Source organism: Dryobates pubescens, chromosome 21 (genome assembly GCF_014839835.1).
Source record: "Dryobates pubescens isolate bDryPub1 chromosome 21, bDryPub1.pri, whole genome shotgun sequence".
In the NCBI taxonomy this organism is placed as follows: Eukaryota; Metazoa; Chordata; class Aves; order Piciformes; family Picidae; genus Dryobates; species Dryobates pubescens.
Window position 1 is genome coordinate 2595805 of NC_071632.1, and position 17862 is coordinate 2613666.

A 17862-nucleotide genomic window follows, 5' to 3' on the forward strand; every position below is an offset into this window, starting at 1 on the left:
TGAAAATTGGCTTCTTGTGGATGTAAACAGCATGGGCAATGCTCCTGAAGCCAGTGAAGGAAGAATTGGATCTGCCCAAGTGGGCAGTTGGAAATGCAAGCATTTGAACTGGCTGATGCTGGTCTCTTCTCCCAGGTAATGAGTGACAGAACAAGAGGGAATGGCCTCAAGCTGCAGCAGGGCAGGGTTAGACTGGACAGTAGGAAACATTTGTTCCCAGCCAGAGTGGTCAGAGATTGGCAGAGGCTGCCCAGGGAGGTGGTGGAGTCCCCAAGCCTGGCTGTGTTTCAAGGTGGTTTGGATGTGGTGCTTGGGGCTATGGTTTAGGGGTGAGCCTTGCAGAGCAGGGTCAGTGGTTGGACTTGGTGACCCTGAGGGCCTGTTCCAGCCTGAGTGTTTCTGTGATTCTATACATGTATAGATCTGTATGTCCTGTGATGGATGTGGGGGAAACACTGACAAAGGAAGAGGAGAAGGCTGAGGTGCTCAGTGCCTTCTTTGCCTCAGCCTGCAGTAGCAAGAGCAGATCTGGAGAGACAGATCCAGATCTGGCCATGCTGGATCCATGTGCCAAGGGCAGCTGTATGAGGTTTAAGAAAGCCCAGTGCTGGGTCCTGCTCTTGGTTCACAGTAACTCCAGGCTTGGGGCAGAGTGGCTGGAAAGCTGCCCAGCAGAAAAGGACCTTGGGGTGCTGGTTGACAGCAGCTGAATATGAGCCAGGGTGTGCCCAGGTAGCCAAGAAGGCCACCAGCATCCTGGCCTGGAAAAGATGTAGTGTGGCCAGCAGGAAAAGGACAGTGATCATGCCCTGTACTTGGCCAGGGAGGCCACACCTCAAATACAGGGCTCAGTTTTGGGTCCCCCAGTGCAGGAAGGACATTGAGGGGCTGGAGCAGGTCCAGAGAGGGGTAATGAGACTGATGAAGGGTCTGGAGAGCAGGGCTGGTAAGGAGCAGCTGAGGGAACTGGGACTGATCAGTGTGGAGAAGAGGAGGCTGAGGGCAGACCTCTTTGCTCTCTACAGCTCCCTGAAAGGAGGCTGGAGCCAGGTGGGGGTTGGGCTCTTCTCTCTGGTATCAGGTGATAGGGTGAGGGCAAATGGCCTACAATTGTGCCAGGGGAGGTTTAGGTTGGAGATGAGGAAAAGTGCCAGAGTGGTCAGGGATTGGCACAGGCTGCCCAGGGAGGTGGTGGAGTCCCCATCCCTGGAGGTGTTCAAGCAACCTGCGGCCACAGCACCTGGGGCCATGGTTCAGTGGCCATGGTGGCGTTGGGTCAATGGTTGGACCGGAGGATCTCAGAGGGCTTTTCCAACCCAAACAATTCTCTGGTTCTGTGCTGAAGGCCAAAGCTGCTCACTTTTCTGCTTCTTTCCACAGGTGTTACAGAGGTTAATAAAGTCTCGAGGGAAATCCCAAGCCAAACACCTGAACGTGCAGATGGTGGCCGCCGACAAGCTGGCGCAGTGCCCGCCCGTGAGTCGCTCTGCATTTCTCTGCTCTCTGGCAGGTGCCCTTCTTCTCAAGCACCAGGGTCACTGCACAAGGTGCTGGGGATCTCTGGCCCCTCAGAACACCTCCTGAAGGCTCTGGGCTCTGCAGGAGTGTGCAGGGAAGCCCAGGCCTTGTCACAAGCAGTGCTGGAGAGGCAGCACTGGAACAGGCTGAGCTAGATAGAATCACAGAATGAGAGAAGGAATGATGGAACCATAGAATGGTAGAAGGAATGATGGAACCATAGAGTGATAGAAGGAATGATGGAACCATAGAATGATAGAAGGAATGATGGAACCATAGAATGGTAGAAGGAATGATGGAACCATAGAATGGTAGAAGGAATGATGGAACCATAGAGTGATAGAAGAATGATAGAACCATACAATGATAGAATCATAGAACTGTCAGGGCTGGAAGGGACCTCAAGGCTCAGCCAGTTCCAACCCCCTGCCATGGCCAGGGACATCTCACACTGCAGCAGGTTGCTCACAGCCACATCCAGCCTGGCTGCAAACACCTCCAGGCAGGAGGCTTCCACCACCTCCCTGGGCAACCTGTTCTGTTGTGCTCACTGAGCTAACAATGACTTACTGCTTAAGCACTGGTTACTGTGCTTGAGCTCTGGCAGTTCAGGGTCAGGCCAGAGCTTTGGGTAGCTCCCCTGGGGTGAACTTCTCAGACTAGAGCAGAGCAGATTGAGATTGGATGTGAGGAACAAGTTCTGCACCAGGAGGGTGGTGGAACACTGGCACAGGTTGCCCAGGGAGGTGGTTGAGGCTCCATCTCTGGAGACATTCAAAGTGAGGCTGCACAGGGCTCTGGGCAACCTGATCTAGTGGAGGATGTCCCTGCTGAGTGCAGAGGGGTTGGACTGGATGAGCTGTGGAGTTCCCTTCCAACCCAGAGCATTGTGTGCCACCACAGCTCATCACTGCTGCTGTCCTTGGTCAGAGTTTTGGCAAAGAGCTGTGGGGTACTGCCCAGCTGAGAGCTCTGCAGTTCTTCTCTTGATGTGCACTGAAGCAGTTTGTCTGCATTTCCACCTGAGAACTGGAGATGATGAGCCCCCAGCTGTGTTTGGAACATGGCAGTAGTCAGCTGAGGACAGGGTAGAGAAGATGAAGGTTGAGTTCAGCTGGGGAATTTGCCACAGCTGCAGGGCTGAGTGAGGGGAATGTTTTATGTGTGTCTCAGTGGAGATTAGCCTCCTGAGGTCCCCAACAAGTCAGTGAAGAATGCTGGACCTGCACAGGCTGCAAGAGCTGCCTTCAGGAGGACTTCTGACTCCCTGACCAGGCAGGGAATGGAGGACACTCAGCTCCTCACTTTAGCTGCCTAACACTGGGCTGTCTGACTAACCTCCTGACGTGGTGCAGTGCTTGGCAACCAGCTGCTCCCTGTTACTGGTGGTCCTTACTGGTGTTGGTGGTCTCTTACTATTCTAGACTGGGGAAGGGAGTGCCTTTCCTTGCCATCCTGATTGGCCCCAGTAGCTAAGAACATCACAGTTTAACCTTTCTTTCTGGGTATTTAAGATCTGTTCAAGTTGTTTCTTACCTTCATTGACTTCATGCACCGCTGCCAAGTGCAAGTCAGGAGGACTTGCTTTAGCAAGTGGAATATTAGTGCTAGTGATAGGACAGGGGGCAATGGTTTTGAGCTGGAAGAAGGCAAATTTAGGAAGAAATTCTTCAGAGTGAGGCTGGGGAGACACTGGAAAGGTTGCCCAGGGAGGCTGTGGCTGCCTCCTCCCTGGAGGTGCTCAAGGCCAGGTTGGATGAAGCTTTGAGCAACCTGGGGCTGGGGGGAGGTGTCCCTGCCCATGGCAGGGGGTTGGAACTGGATGAGCTTTAAGGTCCCTTCCAACCCAAGCCATTCTGTGATTCTGTGATTCTAGGATGTCTGCTTTCTGTCTCAGTTGCATTTTTAAAAGCAGGGTGAGATATCTCCACGCAAGCAGCAGGAAGGGGGTTTGGGAGCTGGGGTCCATTCTGATGCCTGCCAGGTGTGCCCAGCAGTGGTGGGTTGTTCTAACTGAAACCTTTCCTTTCCCAGGAAATGTTTGACGTGATCCTGGATGAGAACCAGCTGGAAGATGCTTGTGAGCACCTTGCTGACTACCTGGAAGCCTACTGGAAGGCCACACATCCACCTAGCAGCAACCCTCCCAACCAGCTCCTCACTCGCACACTTGCCACAGCCACTCTTCCTATTAGCCCAGGTCCAAATATTAATCTACAGGTACCATTTTTATGCCTTCTCTTCTCTTCTGATCCTAGAACTGCTGAGGGGGTCCTGCTGCTGTTGGCAGAGAGCTTGTTCAGTATTCACTCACCCATTTCCAGCACCAGAGGCAAATGCAGGCCTGCTGCGGTCGTTGGTGCTGTGTTCACAGGAGCTTGTGTTTGCAGGTTGACTATGGGGCTGGATTGGCAGCCAAGGGCTAAGACAACCTGTCTGGAAGCAGGTGGTGGTGGCAGGTGGACTGCCTAAGGTGTTATTGTGCCCAGGACACCACTGTGCCAGCCACAAACACTTACAGAGGTAACAGGCAGAGGAGGAAAGCTGGGCATGGTGTTCTCTGCATGTTGCAGGCTCTGGGCAGTCCCCAGCTGTTGGACACCACTGCAACTCCCAGCCCTGCAGGCTCTGCAGGACAAGCTGAGTGATGTACAGAGCAGATCCAGGCACTTTGTGTCCCCACAGCCTGTAGAGCTGCAGAGGCTGAGGGTGACTGACTGCATTAGGAGCCTTCTGGCGCCTCCTTTGTTCTTTCATTCATTGCCCATTGCTTCCTCCCAGCCCAGCCCCTGAACAAAGCAGTGTGCAGCAGGACCTGGAGAGGCAGAGTGTCCTGAACAGCCAGGGCACTGCCCAGCTTGCTGGCAAGAACAGGCTCTGTGCCCACCTCCAGGCTGACCTGCCTGGGTACCCCCCATCCTCCTACAGCTTCTGGTTTGTGTCACTGGGTTCAGATTTTTCAGCCTAAGGAGCTGCTCTCTTCTGTATGTGTGTTGCACAGCAGGGAATGAGGGCTCTGAAGAAGCTGCTTCAATATGAATACTGAGTGACACCTTGAAGCCTTAAAGGTTGTTGAGTCTGGAGGAAAGAAGGCTGAGGGGAGACCTCAGTGCTCTCTATAACTCCCTGATAGGGGATTGGAGATGGGTGGGGGTATCTCTCTTCTCCCTCCTATCAAGTGACAGGACAAGAGGAAATGGCCTCAGGTTTCACCAGGGGAGGTTTAGGTTGGAGACTGGAAGAAAATTCTTCCCTGAAAAGGTTCTCAAAGACTGGAACAGGCTGCCCAGGGAGGGGGTTGAGTCCCCATTGCTGTTTTAAACAGGCAGAGATGTGATGCTGAAGGACTTGGTAGACTTGGAGGAGTCAAACAATAGTTGGACTCAGTGATCTTGCTGTGGCCCTGGGCAGCCTGCTCTAGCTGGAGGTGTCCCTGCTGACTGCAGGGGGCTTGGACAGGATGACCTTTGAGGGTCCCTTCCAACCTGATGCACTCTGTGACTCTCAATCTGTGACCCTGCCCAACCAAAGCAGTTCCTGGTTCTGAGGTCACAGTGGGGGTTAAAATCCAGCTCCAAGAGTGGCTGACTACACTGCCAGCCCCAACTAGGCTCCAGGTGTGCCCATCAGCTAGGAAAGCTGGAGTGCATAACCTTGGCCATGGACAACGCTTCAGAAACAAATCCCTGAGCCCAGATTCAAATGTCCAGAGTCTGCCTTTTGTTTTCATGGTCTTGCAAAGCAATTTTGGGTGTCAGAGGATTTCTTTCCTGTTAGAAGAGCCCAGCCACGACAGGTTTGTCCTTTCAGAAGGTAAATTGCTTCAGGCTGTCTCCCCTCACCATCCACAGCAGCTGCAGGACCACAAACTGTCCACAGGAGCTCATTTCTGCCTCTTTTCTGCCCTCAGAGCTGAAACACCCTGACAGAACTGTGAGCTGCAAGGACTTCTGAGTATGAGGCTGAGCCTTGTTGTGTGCAGACTTGCTAGATCAACTTTGTTCTGTAGATGTGTTTGTTCCTCTGCTAAAGGGCTTCTCTCTGAGCCCTTTTGGGGTGGCTGTGCAGCTCACATACTCACTGCATTAACCACGCTCCCAGGAGCAGCTGCAGTGGTGATGGCACTGTGGGGAATGCTGTGCTGCCTCCCTTACCCTATTAACAGAGCCTTCAGGACTAAAACTGGGAATGGGTTTGCAGTTTCACAGCTTGCTGGCAGGGCTACTAATCCAGAAATGAGCATGCCCAGGGGCTGCCTTGGGGCAAACAGAAAGGTTCCTTTTGTCTCAGCTTCTTACCATCCATTTCCATCTGAGCCTGTCCCAGCCTCGGAGCAGAGGGAGGTTATTCTCTCATCACAGGGGATGAACTGGCTCTCTAAGTAGTGTTGATGCTTTCTTTGGAGCCCTTAAACCCTGTGCCTGTGCTGCTCTTGTGGACAGCTCTGCAGAGAAAATCCTCACTGGGAGCCACCTGGCTGGACCTGGGGTACTGGTTGATAGTTGGTGAACATGAGCCAGTAATGTGCCCAGGCAGCCAAGAAGGCCAAGGGCATCCTGGCCTGCATCAGGAAGAGTGTGGCCAGCAGGAGCAGGGAGGTTATTGTGCCCTGTGCTCAGCACTGCTTAGGCCATACCTTGAGTCCTGTGTCCAGTTCTGGGCCCCTCAGTTTAGGAAGGACATTGAGAGACTTGAAGGTGTCCAGAGAAGGGCAACAAGGCTGGGGAGAGGCCTTGAGCACAGCCCTGTGAGGAGAGGCTGAGGGAGCTGGGGTTGCTTAGCCTGGAGAAGAGGAGGCTCAGGGGAGACCTTCTTGCTCTCTCCAACTCCCTGAAGGGAGGTTGTAGCCAGGTGGGGGTTGGTCTCTTCTCCCAGGCACCCAGCACCAGAACAAGAGGACACAGTCTCAAGCTGTGCCAGGGGAGGTTCAGGCTGGATGTTAGGAAGAAATTCTTCCCAGCAAGAGAGATTGGCCACTGGGATGTGCTGCCCAGGGAGGTGGTGGAGTCCCCATCCCTGGAGGTGTTTAGGAAGAGCCTGGATGAGGCACTTGGTGCCATGGTTGAGTTGATCAGATGGTGCTGGGTGAGAGGTTGGACTTGATGATCTCTGAGGTCTTCTCCAACCTGGTTAATTCTATTCTATTTTGAGCCCTTCTCCTTGGGTACAGTGCAGCACCCCTCTGCCAGGAGACATCCTGGGGGGCTGTGGGCTTTCAGCACCAGGGGTAAAATGCACTGAGAGGTTTCTGCTGCCAGCTGCCAGTGGTATTTGTGCAGTAGGGTCCTGGCTGTGGGCATTCCATGGCACAAGGTGCTGGAAGGCATAGGGCCTGCTGGCACCATTTGAAATGAAGCAGGTGAAGGCTGTACAGCTCCTGTCCCTCTGATGGAGAGCTTTGGAGCAAACAGCCCTGGCAGCTGCTCTCAGGTTTCCTGTGGTAGGGAGATAGTTGGCCAGTTCCCAAAAGGAGACTGGAGCAACCTAACCTGCATGTGGTGCCACCAGTTAGGGACCACTGGACAGAAACAGGGAGCAAGTGAAATCCACTTGGAGGACACAACTTTCTCCCTCCTCTTTCAGAACAGCTTAGAATTCTTTCAAAGAACCCTTGGTCTTTGAAATGACAACCTGGGTAACTGGATAGGCTGACCTCAAACTTGAGACCCCAAGCACTTATGTAGGCTGGGCAGGGACTGGCTTGAGAGCAGCCCTAAAGAAAAGGCCTTGGGGGTGCTGGGGGAGGAGAAGCTCAACAGGAGCCAGCAGGGAGACCTTGCAGCCCAGAGAGCCAAGCAGAGGCTGGGCTGCAGCAAGAGAAGTGTGGCCAGCAGGGCCAGGGAGGGGATTCTGCCCCTCTGCTCCACTCTGCTGAGACCACAGCTGGAGCTCTGGGGCCAGTTCTGGAGCCTCTGTGCCAGGAAGGATCTGGAGGTGCTGGAAGGTGTCCAGAGAAGGGCCAGGAGGAGGAGCAGAGGGCTGGAGCTGCTCTGCCATGGAGACAGCCTGAGAGAGTTGGGGTTGTGCAGGCTGGAGAGGAGAAGGCTCCCAAGAGACCTTCTGGTGGCCTTGCAGGATCTGCAGGGGGCTCCAAGAAAGCTGGGGAGGGACTTTTGAAGGTGTCAGGGAGTGATAGGACTGGGGGGGATGGAGCAAAAGTAGAAGTGGGGAGATTCAGATTGGATGTTAGGAAGTTCTCCATGAGGGTGGCACAGGTTGCCCAGGGAGGTGGTGGAAGCCTCCTGCCTGGAGGTGTTTGCAGCCAGGCTGGAGGTGGCTGTGAGCAACCTGCTGTAGTGTGAGGTGTCCCTGGCCATGGCAGGGGGGTTGGAGCTGGCTGAGCCTTGAGGTCCCTTCCAACCCTGACAATTCTGTGATTCTATGATTGGAGGCCAAAATCCTTCTAAGACTGGGCCACAGAATTCCTGCACTGTGGAATCTAATCCCAATCAGAGCCCTAATTCAGTTGTGCACCATAAGGCTGGGCCTGATCCAGCTTCAGGCATGACCTGCTCGGTGTCCCTGTCATATTTAGGAAAGGTTACTGCCAGTGAACCTGCCCACAAAGCCCAAGGAGCCCTAGCAGCACTCTGGAGCTGCAGGTGCTGGTTCTGGATGCACTCAGTGTGCTCCTACACACATGCTTGGTGCAGCAGAGAAGAGGCATCCAAGACTGCAACAGCAGCACTGGTACACAGCAGGTTCCCAGCTGCACTGGCTCTCCAGCCACAGCACTGACCCATGGCAGGAGTCAAGGCTGTTGATGTCCATATTATGGAGCAGGGCTAAGGAGCTTCTCCTCCCTCTCTGCTCTGTCCTGCTGAGCCCACAGCTGCAATCCTGTGTCCAGTTCTGGGCTCCCCAGTTCCAGAGAGACAGAGACCTGCTGGAGAGAGTCCAAGGGAGAGCCAGGAGGATGCTTAGGGGACTTGAGCATCTCCCCTGGGAAGAGAGGCTGAGAGCCCTGGGGCTGTTTAGTCTGGAGAGGAGAAGGCTGAGAGGGCTCTGATCAATGTCTATCAATAGCTGAGGGCTGGGGGTCAGGATGAAGGAGCCAGGCTCTGGTGGTGCCCAGGGATAGGACAAGGACCAATGATTTTAAGCTAGAACTCAGGAGGTTCTACCTCAACATGAGGAGAAATTTCTTTGGTGTGAGGGTGCTGGAGGGCCTGGAGCAGGCTGCCCAGAGAGGTTGTGGAGTCTCTGGAGGCTTTCCATCCCCACCTGGATGTGTTCCTGTGTGACCTGCCTTGGGTGATCCTGTTCTGGCAGGGGCTTGGACTGGATGACCTCTGGAGGTGCCTTCCAACCCCTTCCATTGTGTGACTCTGTACACAGAGGGCATCTGACCCTGTGGCAACTGAAGGGGTTCACATCTGTCCCCTGGCACCTGCCTTAAGCCCAGTGGTGGTGGAGCTCCTAGGGACAGGTCTGCACACCCAGGGCAGGCCTGGCTTCAGGCTCTCCAGCTGCTGACTTGCTTTCAGTTACCCTTCACCTCCCCTCACTCGTTTCTGTTCACCCTGAACACAGAACCTGTTCACCTCTACACTTACTGAACCTTTTTTCCTGGCCAATGTCTGGAGTCCCACAAGAACAAAAGCAAGGAGGACCTTGGCTGTGTGCACGGCCTTGGGCTCATTTGCTTCAAACTGGAAGCAGAGGGAACACAGCAGCTAGTCACTGGGAACTGCACAGAGCAAAAAAAGCTCTTAGGAAATGCAGGTTTGGCAAATGCACCGAGCTGCTGCTGTGGCATGTGTTGCTTTTCATAAGCTGCTGCTAAAGCACACGTTCATTCCTGCCCAGCTGCCTGCTACCTTACCTTTTGGGTTGCTAGGAAACCCACCTGCCAGGATCTCTGCATGAAGGGCAAGATCTTCTCCTTCCCCCAGCTCTTTGCCACAAAGCAGGAAGACAGCACTAACCCAGGTCCATGAGCTGCCCTGGAGCCAGGCCTTGTCTGCAGACAGCTCTGATGAGCACAGGAGGGCAAACTTCACACCAGCTTCAGTAGATTGCCAGCAGTCTCACAAGCAGATGCCTGTGTAACCCTGGTAAAGCCTGGGCTCATTCTGAGCCAGCAGAGGTGATTCTGTCCTGCAGCCAGAGCAGGGAGAGCAGCAGCACAGGGAGGGGATTCTGCCCCTCTGCTCTGCTCTGCTCAGACCCCACCTGCAGCACTGCCTCCAGTCCTGGGGCCCCCAGCACAAGAAGGACCTGGGGCTGCTGGAGAGGGTCCAGGGCTGGAGCACCTCTGCTATGGGGACAGGCTGAGGGAGCTGGGGGTGTTCAGCCTGGAGAAGAGAAGGCTGCAGGGAGACCTTAGAGCAGCCTTCCAGTACCTGAAGGGAACTAGAGGAAAGCTGGGGAGGAACTTTAAACAAGGGCTTGTAGTGGCAGGACGAGAGGGAATGGATTGAAGCTTGAGGAGGGCAGATTTAGATTGGAAATTAGGAAGAAATTCTTGACAGTGAGGGTGGGGAGAGACTAAAAAGCTTGCCCAGGGAGGTTGTGGATGATCCCTCCCTGGAGGTGTTCAGGGCCAGGCTGGAGGAGGCCTTGAGCAAGCTGGGCTGGGGGGAGGTGTCCCTGCCCATGGCAGGGGGTTGGACCTGGATGAGCTTTAAGGTCCCTTCCAACCCCAACCCAAGACTGTATGAATCTGATGTGAGAAGGATGATTCGATTTCACCATAAGCTGTTTCTCAAAACGCTGCAATGCCTCTAGAAGGTCTTTGGCTGTGGTTTGGGGATGGCAGCAGGCTGATGTGGTGCCCCCTGGGCGAGCTGAATAATGCCCCTTGTTCGTTTTGCAGTGATTTCAGAGCACAGTGCTGCTGAGGAGTAGGTTTGTTCTGACCTGGTAAATGTTCTTTCAGTCTTTCCATAGCAGTGGTGTGCTAGGACATTCTTCAGGTGATAATATCACTCTCCTCCTGCTTTCCTGGGCAATGCTCTGTGCTCCGGAGCTCTTAAACTCGGGAGGGCAGAGCTGAGCGTTTCAGTGCCCTGCAGAACTGGGACGAGTGCCCGAGGAGAGCAGCAGCTCAGTGATACTATTGGTATTATAATACAAACTTCATTCGGATCAGATTCCAGCCCGGGTTTGTCTTTCAAAACCAAACAAACCTCCTCCCCCCCCCCAAAAAAAAAGCCAGCCTGAAGCAGCCAAGGCTTTGTACTTCTGGTCCTCTGCTGGAATCCACCCCCTCAGCCTTCCAAAATCACTTCCCCCTAGCAGCTGTAACCTTTCGGCTGCTACCTGCCCGATTCCTGCTCGTCCCTTTTCCTGCTCTTTGCCCTGCTTCCGCCCAACGCCTTTGTGTCGGGAGTGTGGTTGGCAGCTGGAGCAGGAGTCGGGGCAGTGCCCTGAGGCTGAGGGGGGTGGCAGGGCTGGTTTGTATTATAATACTGAGCGCTCGGCCGGTGGAACTCTCGGTGGCTTCCCTAGCGTAGACTCCAAGTGGTTGTCCTGTGCCTGCTCCTGGCGGGTTTCGCGGTGCTCTCCAGCCGCAGGCTGGGAGCTGTGCCCTCGCTGCACCCGCGCTGACTGCTGGTTGTGCTGGCAGGGATCTCAAGGAGAGCAGAGGAACGACCACTCGGCTCCCGAGCGCGGCGGCTCGCACGTCGAGGAGGAAGCTCGGCTGGAGCCCGGCAAGAAATCGCAGCACCGCTCCTCCTCCAGCCAGCACCACAACCACCGCGGCGCCGGCAGAGGCCTCCCCCGGCAAGAGACTTTTGACTCCGAAACGCAAGACAGCAGAGATTCGGCTTACGTGGAGCCGAAGGAGGACTACTCACACGAGCACGGCGAGCACCACGACCCCCACCGGGATCACAACCACAGGGACGAGTCCCACGGGAGCGGGGAGCACCGGCACAGGGAGTCGAGGCACCGCTCGAAGGAGAGGGACCGCGAGCAGGACCACAACGAGTGCAACAAGCAGCGCAGCCGCCATAAATCCAGGGACCAGTACTGTGACAAGGACGGGGAGGTGATCCTGCGGCGGCGCAACGAGGCGGCCGAGTGGGGCAGGGACGTCTACATCCGGCCGTGAGCGCCGCAGCCGCCCCGCAGCCGCCCCGCAGCCGCCCCGGCCGGAGCCCGGCCCCGCCGCCCCGCGGGGGGCTGCCGGCGCTGCCCCTGCGGCGTCCCCCTGCAGGCTGCTTGTCTCTCGCCGTTGCTCGCCAGGCAATGGCACGAAACACAACCTTCACCTACTTTTCTCTTTGGGGTTAGTGCGGTACGGCCGTGGGGCTCCTGCTGCCCTTGTCCTCTGCCGGGTTTGGGGGTTGTTTTGGGGGGGGGGGGGTTGTGTGGTTTGGGTTTTGGTTTGGTTTTTTTTTCCCGAGCTGGGTTGGGTTTTTTTTTTCTTTCGTTTTGATTTGCATTTGTTTCATTTCTTCTCCCGGTAGCTGCCACTTGAACACTCTCTGTTGCCATCGAGGTGGTGTTAGTGTTTTCTAAAACCAGAGGTCCGTTTGCTGTTCCATAACTTCCCGTGTATTCAGCAAGCCCGAATCAGCAGATGAAAAAAATGAATTGGAAAAAGAGAAAAAAAAAAAGGACAAAAAAAAGAAAAATAATAATCTGAACCTTTTTGTTTTGGTTGTCTGTCTGCTCTGATTTTTCCTTTGTATGCCCTCGATTTGCATCTTAAGAGCCACTCTCTGTTGCTTGTGCCTCTGGTGGGCTGCATCCGGAGACAGAGTTCAGTCTTGCCTTACACCCAGGGGATCATGGAGTCCAGATCTATTTTCTATGTCTTAGTACTGTGTACTGTGTATAGGGTTTGTAAATGTGACTTCTGCAGACACCCTTCTTAACTCTTTCGAGTTGGACCACGCTGTTTTCAGAGTCCCAATGCCAAGTCAGCAGGTTTGGTTTGGAATTGCTGGCAACTGGAACTAGCCTCAGCAAGGGAATCTCTAACGGTGTGCAACCTAAAAGACTTCTTCTGTAGCAGAAAGTTTGCTGTATATAGGAGTGAGTGCTTGAGGTGGAGGCTCTGACTCTTCCACCTGGTGCTGCCCTTGCTGACCCAGCTTGGCAGCTGGAATTGGCGGTACAGGTGATGGACTTTCTGAGTGGTTCTTCTCTGGACAGGTGACAGGATGGCAGAGGGCACAGCTGAGTTCTGCTGTCAGGGTAAGGGAGCAGGCAGGGCAGGGGGGGTGTGTGTGAGCAGGTGGGTGGTGGATGGGCTGCATGTGCACCTTGAGAAGCTGCTGCAGACGACAGGGGGCTGCTCAGGAGCCCGGCAAGGCTGCTGCTTTGTTCTGTCTGTCGATTTCAAACTCAGCTTTGTGTCTTAGAGTCTGTGTGTTAGTAAGAGAAGTTTACACAGCCTGTGGAGGGTTGTTTTTGTTGGGAAATAAATGTTTGTAGCTTCTCCACTCCACCCCAACCCCCCCACCCCTTGGCAGTTCCTCTGCATCCTCCCTCAGCAGCCAGCCCACTGCTTTTCCTTCAGCTCAAGCTGTTGTGCTGCTGGAGGGAGCACAGGGGAAAAGGACTGTGATAAAAACACTCTGTGAGGAGCTTGCTAGAGGAAGTGCACTGAAAGCAAAGGGAGTGACCAGAGCTGGTCCTGCACTGCAGCCTGCCTCGTGCTGGGGGTGGAAGCCACTGCCAGCTGTGACTGCAGGTCCTGTGCCCTTGCCGAGCACAGAAGCTGTCCTGCATCACTTGAGAGTCTTTGTAGTAACCCTAAGCATGAGATACTTCTTGTATTTCACTGTAAACAGCAGAGGATGGAGTGGGGTAGGAATGAGTTCAGCTGGAAGTTGATTTAGTTCTGGGAGTATCAGCAGTGCCCAGTTTTGAATTCCCAGTGACATGGATTAAGGTATGGCAGGTGCTGCTTGTTTCCAACCCCCCTCCTGTTCCAGCATCCAGTTTGACTCCTGGAAATCCACCCTGTCCTCCCTCCTCCTCTCCCTGATGTTGACAGGATTGCTTTTTATACCACCATGAGCGTGAAGCTCTGCTGCCAGGGGTCTTTGGTCATTCCTTCCAGTGCTGCTGGCTGCTGTGGTTAATGCAGGGCAGCCTCTGGCTGCAAGCAGGAGCTGGGGGTGGGGAACAGGAGGGAAAGAGCATTTCCCTAGAGATCAAAGTCTCAGCGTTTTCCTAAGCATCACAAAATGACTTTGCAGCCAAAGGAAGCATAGGTAAGTAGAGCTGTTGTATTCATAACTGGATACAGAATCATAGGACAAGGAGCAGTGGATGTAAGCTGCAGCACAGGAGGCTCCACCTCAACACAAGGAGAAACTTCTTTACTGTAAGGGTCTCAGAGCCCTGGAGCAGGCTGCCCAGAGAGGCTGTGGAGTCTCCTTCCCTGGAGACTTTCAAGGCCTGTCTGGATGTGTGACCTGAGCTAGATTGTATGCTCCTGCTCTGGCAGGGGGGTTGGACTGGATGATCTCTTTGGGTCCCTTCCAACCCCTGGCATCCTGTGAGCCTGTGATGTAGATGAGCAGCTTTTGATGCCAAAGGGATCAGTGGAAAACAGCACTGAAGGCCTTTGCTGTTGTGGCTCCCTGTAAATGGGCAGAGAGGTGAGGTTGGCCTGCTCCATACAGCCTGGCTTCAGCTGCTCTGCCAGCTTCAGGAAAGCCTGCTGCTGCTCCCTACAGCTGTGCCCTCTGGGAGGTGACCTGTGGATCCCAGTGCTTGGGATGCCTTTCTTCTTTCTTCTTTCTTAACTTTTGCTACTGAGAGGATTTATTTTCCACCTTTCTTAAAGTATTTTGTAAGGGAAATTGGGGCAGAATTTCACAGCATGGAAAGCACAGCACAGGGAGCCAGGGAGGGAGAGAAAGATGAGGGAAGCAGGAGCATGGTGTGGGCTGTGTATTGATGTATGGAATATAAGCACCTTAGCATGTCCCAGGCCAGCTTATGAGGGACTCTGGTTCTGTACAGGGCTGCTAGTGATGTGCAGACAGCAGACTTAAGAGGGTTTCCTAGGCAGACTCCCTCAGCAGCTTTTTATTAGCCTTTGCTAAGATATTTCCCTTCAGCTCTTGTTTGAAGGGTGACAAATCTTTTGTACCCTGAGCTGGCACTGCACAAACTGTGCACCACCACCACCACCACCACCTCCTGCCTACAGAGCACCACTTGGGAAAAGCACTTTAGAGTTACTTCCAAAAGAAGCTTTAAGACTCCTCCAGCTGGAGGACATATCAAAGGTTATGGTCATGAAGGGCCAGAGGGGTGTCACAAGAGGGTGTAACGTTACTGTTTGCAGTAGGGTACCAACCAGTTCCTCTTTCTGGGTCTGGTTGCAGGAGCTTTGAAGCTGAGGGATGGTAGAGGGCCCAGTGAGCTCCAGAGTCTCCTTCTGCGTGGTGTGGAACAAAACAAGCTGGGAAATTTCTGTTGAAATGAGCTAAAACCCAACAACCAAGCAAGCAACCAGAGTGCAGAAGCAGTGAGAGAAGGGAGGGAGCTCCAGCAGTGAAGTGCTGCCCAGGGCTGGTCAGCTCTCTCTATTTTTCTAAAGACTGGGATGTGTTTCGATCCCTACCTGTACGGCAGATACTAGCCTTGTTTTCGTATGTCTTTGCAAATGAATACACATCAGCGCTCTTCAGCAGCCCCACGCTGGCCTCTGGCAGCTGGTTAGTGTCACTCAGCCAGCACACAATTCGCCAGGAGGGCCTGGGGAGGAGCAGCCTCCAGACCCGCTACGGGCTGAGTCAGCCAAGTTTGCGCACAAAGGCACCCGCGGTAGCAGAGCAGGGGTGGAAAAATGAGCCACGAAGGACTGCCTAGGAATGAAAGGATTCTTCTTTTCTGTGTCTGGCAGCAGGAGTGCAGAGTTTGGGAAGCGTGCTCTGCTCCTTAAGGTCTACAGTTCAATAGTTTCTCCTAAGGATCTGGCTCTAGTTAATGAAGTCTCAAAGCCACAGTGAGGGTGAGTGGAGAGCCTGTTTGCACAGCAACCTGTGAAGCCTCTACCTACAGCCCTTCGGGTAAAGGAAGGACAAGGAAGTGAAATCTCAGCCATCAAAGCCTGAGGAAAGCAGACTTATTTCCCATGGTTACTGATCCCTGCCCCTTAACAGCTGCTGCCTTTGGCGGCAGTGATCACGTTTAAGCCCCGGTGGTTTGCAAAGTCATCTTCACCGTCTGTGCCCCCTGCAGAGCTATCAGTGTGCTCCGTGACCAGCCCCTTAGCTGGAGCGCAGCGAATGCTCTGCCTGCTTGTGGCCTGCCTGCCCAGAGTACCAAAGCAAAGCACCCCCTGAGTCAGTTACTAAAGCCTCTCCAGGACTGCTGTTAGGCTCTGCCCTCTGGAAGCCGTCACTCAAACGCTTTGGGCTTGAATTCCATTCCATCCATGGAAACAAAGCACAGTGCAGGACAACTTGGTTGCAGAGTCCAGAGGAAGAGCAGAGACGTCGGTTTGGGGAATGTAATCCAACATTGCTGGTGTCCCTCGCCCCCCTCTGGCTTACTTCACTGCAGATCCTCCACCCAAATGCTGCTTCTTCCCTCACCTGGAGAACCTGTGGCTGCCACTGGGGCTGGGAAGGCTTTGGGTCAGATACTGTTCAGTCACACTTACTGCCTAGCAATTTGTCTCTTCATTTATTTCCCCACTTTTACATAACAAACTGTTACAGAGGAGCTTACAATAGCCTTGCAGACAGCTCCTTTTTATAACTTAACCACCCCAGAGATGCGTTCCTACGCAGCCCCAAAAAAGATTGAGCTCAGATACACTAGAGATGAAGCTGCTGCTTCTAACTCATCCCTCTCCTCCCCTCTCCTCTCCTCTCCTCTCCTCTCCTCTCTGAACCTCTCCTCTCTGAACCTCTCCTCTCTGAACCTCTCCTCTCTGAACCTCTCTGAACCTCTCCTCTCCGAACCTCTCCTCTCCTCTCCCCTCCCCTCCCCTCCCAACCAAACCTCTCCCCTCCTCTCCAAACCTCTCCCAACCTCCCCTCCCTCTCTGCCTCCCTCTCCCCTTCCATCTCCCTCTTCCTCTCCCTCTCCTTCTCTGTGGTATTCTTTCTTACCACTGGTCTCTGTCATGCTCACCTGCTCTGCAGTGAACTCTAGCAGTACAGAACTGAGTTTGCTCATCACAGAATCACAGAATGGGTTTGGGTTAGAAGGGACCTTACAGATCATCTAGTTCCACCCTCCTGCCATGGGCACCTCCTAGAGCACACAGTCTCAAGCTGCACCAGGGGAGGTTCAGGCTGGATGTTAGGAAGAAGTTCTTCCCAGCAAGAGAGATTGGCCATGGGATGTGCTGCCCAGGGAGGTGGTGGAGTCCCCGTCCCTGGAGGTGTTTAGGAAGAGCCTGGCTGAGGCACTTGGTGCCATGGTTTAGTTGATCAGATGGTGTTGGGTGATAGGTTGGACTTGATGATCTCCAAGGTCTTTTCCAACCTGGTTCATTCCATTCCATTCCATTCCATTCCATTCCATTCCAATTTTCCTATCCTATCCTATCCTATCCTATCCTATCCTATCCTATCCTATCCTATCCTATCCTATCCTATCCTATCCTATCCTATCCTCTCATCCAACCACCAATAATTAAACATATAAAAAGAAGTTATCTTTTGCCACCCCCTCCAAAGCCATCTCTTTACTGACCACCCTCACCAGCCTATTCCTTGCTAGGGTATTCCCTTTCCCTTGCAGAGCAGATGAAAGCTTAGGATCTAAACTGTGGTGAGCTCCATGAGACTGCAGGAGCCAGGAGAAGGCTGTGGGGCTGCTTTCAGCCTGCCCTGGGCTGCCTGTTTTGATACCCTTTGTACTGAGCAGGAGAAGCACTCAGATGTGGCCCTGTTGCTCATCACTCCTGCTGCCAGTGGAGGCAAGCTGCTTGTCAAACTCTCTCCAAGGCAGGATCTGACTGCATGCCTAAGCTGTCTGGTTTGTAGGGTTCAGCTCCTCATTATAACGATAATACCTTTTGTAATGTTTAATATATAACTATCTCCTATTGAGAGATATATAAAATAAATATATATATTCAGTTGTGCTTCAGCACCACAGACTGAAGCTTAATGGTTCGGTGTGTAAAGCATTCCTGTCAGGAAAGGAATCCTATTGTGTATTACCAAGCACACTGTGCCAAGTAGAAAGTGTTCCTTCACTTTCTAAGTTAAAGTCACAGTGAGACTGGGAAAGGGTAAAGGACCAAAGGGCACCCATTCCACTTGGGCAAGCCTGCAGTCAGGAGGGATGCTGGCTCCCTTGAGGGATGATCTGGAGCATCTTGAGCTCAAGAGGGCTCTCCCCTCCCTGCCCCCCAGATACCAGCAGGGGCCTGGGGAAAACAGCTGAGGCTCAGCCCCTTGATGT

The 17862-nt window shown here is 53.7% G+C and overlaps 1 protein-coding gene across 6 annotated transcripts in view; it reads left to right on the plus strand.

The window, feature by feature from the left end:
• The window catches only part of CACNB2 (calcium voltage-gated channel auxiliary subunit beta 2), a 336701-nt gene extending 325101 nt beyond the window's left edge, over positions 1-11600 (plus strand). For all 6 annotated transcript variants that reach the window (XM_054171152.1, XM_054171153.1, XM_054171148.1 and 3 more), the window contains 3 exons: positions 1381-1476; positions 3553-3738; positions 11090-11600. In XM_054171152.1, the coding sequence (XP_054027127.1) occupies positions 1381-1476; positions 3553-3738; positions 11090-11578 (771 nt within the window). In that variant the 3' untranslated portion in view covers positions 11579-11600. The remainder of the gene's footprint in view (positions 1-1380; positions 1477-3552; positions 3739-11089) is intronic.
• Positions 11601-17862: the final 6262 nt, after the last annotated feature.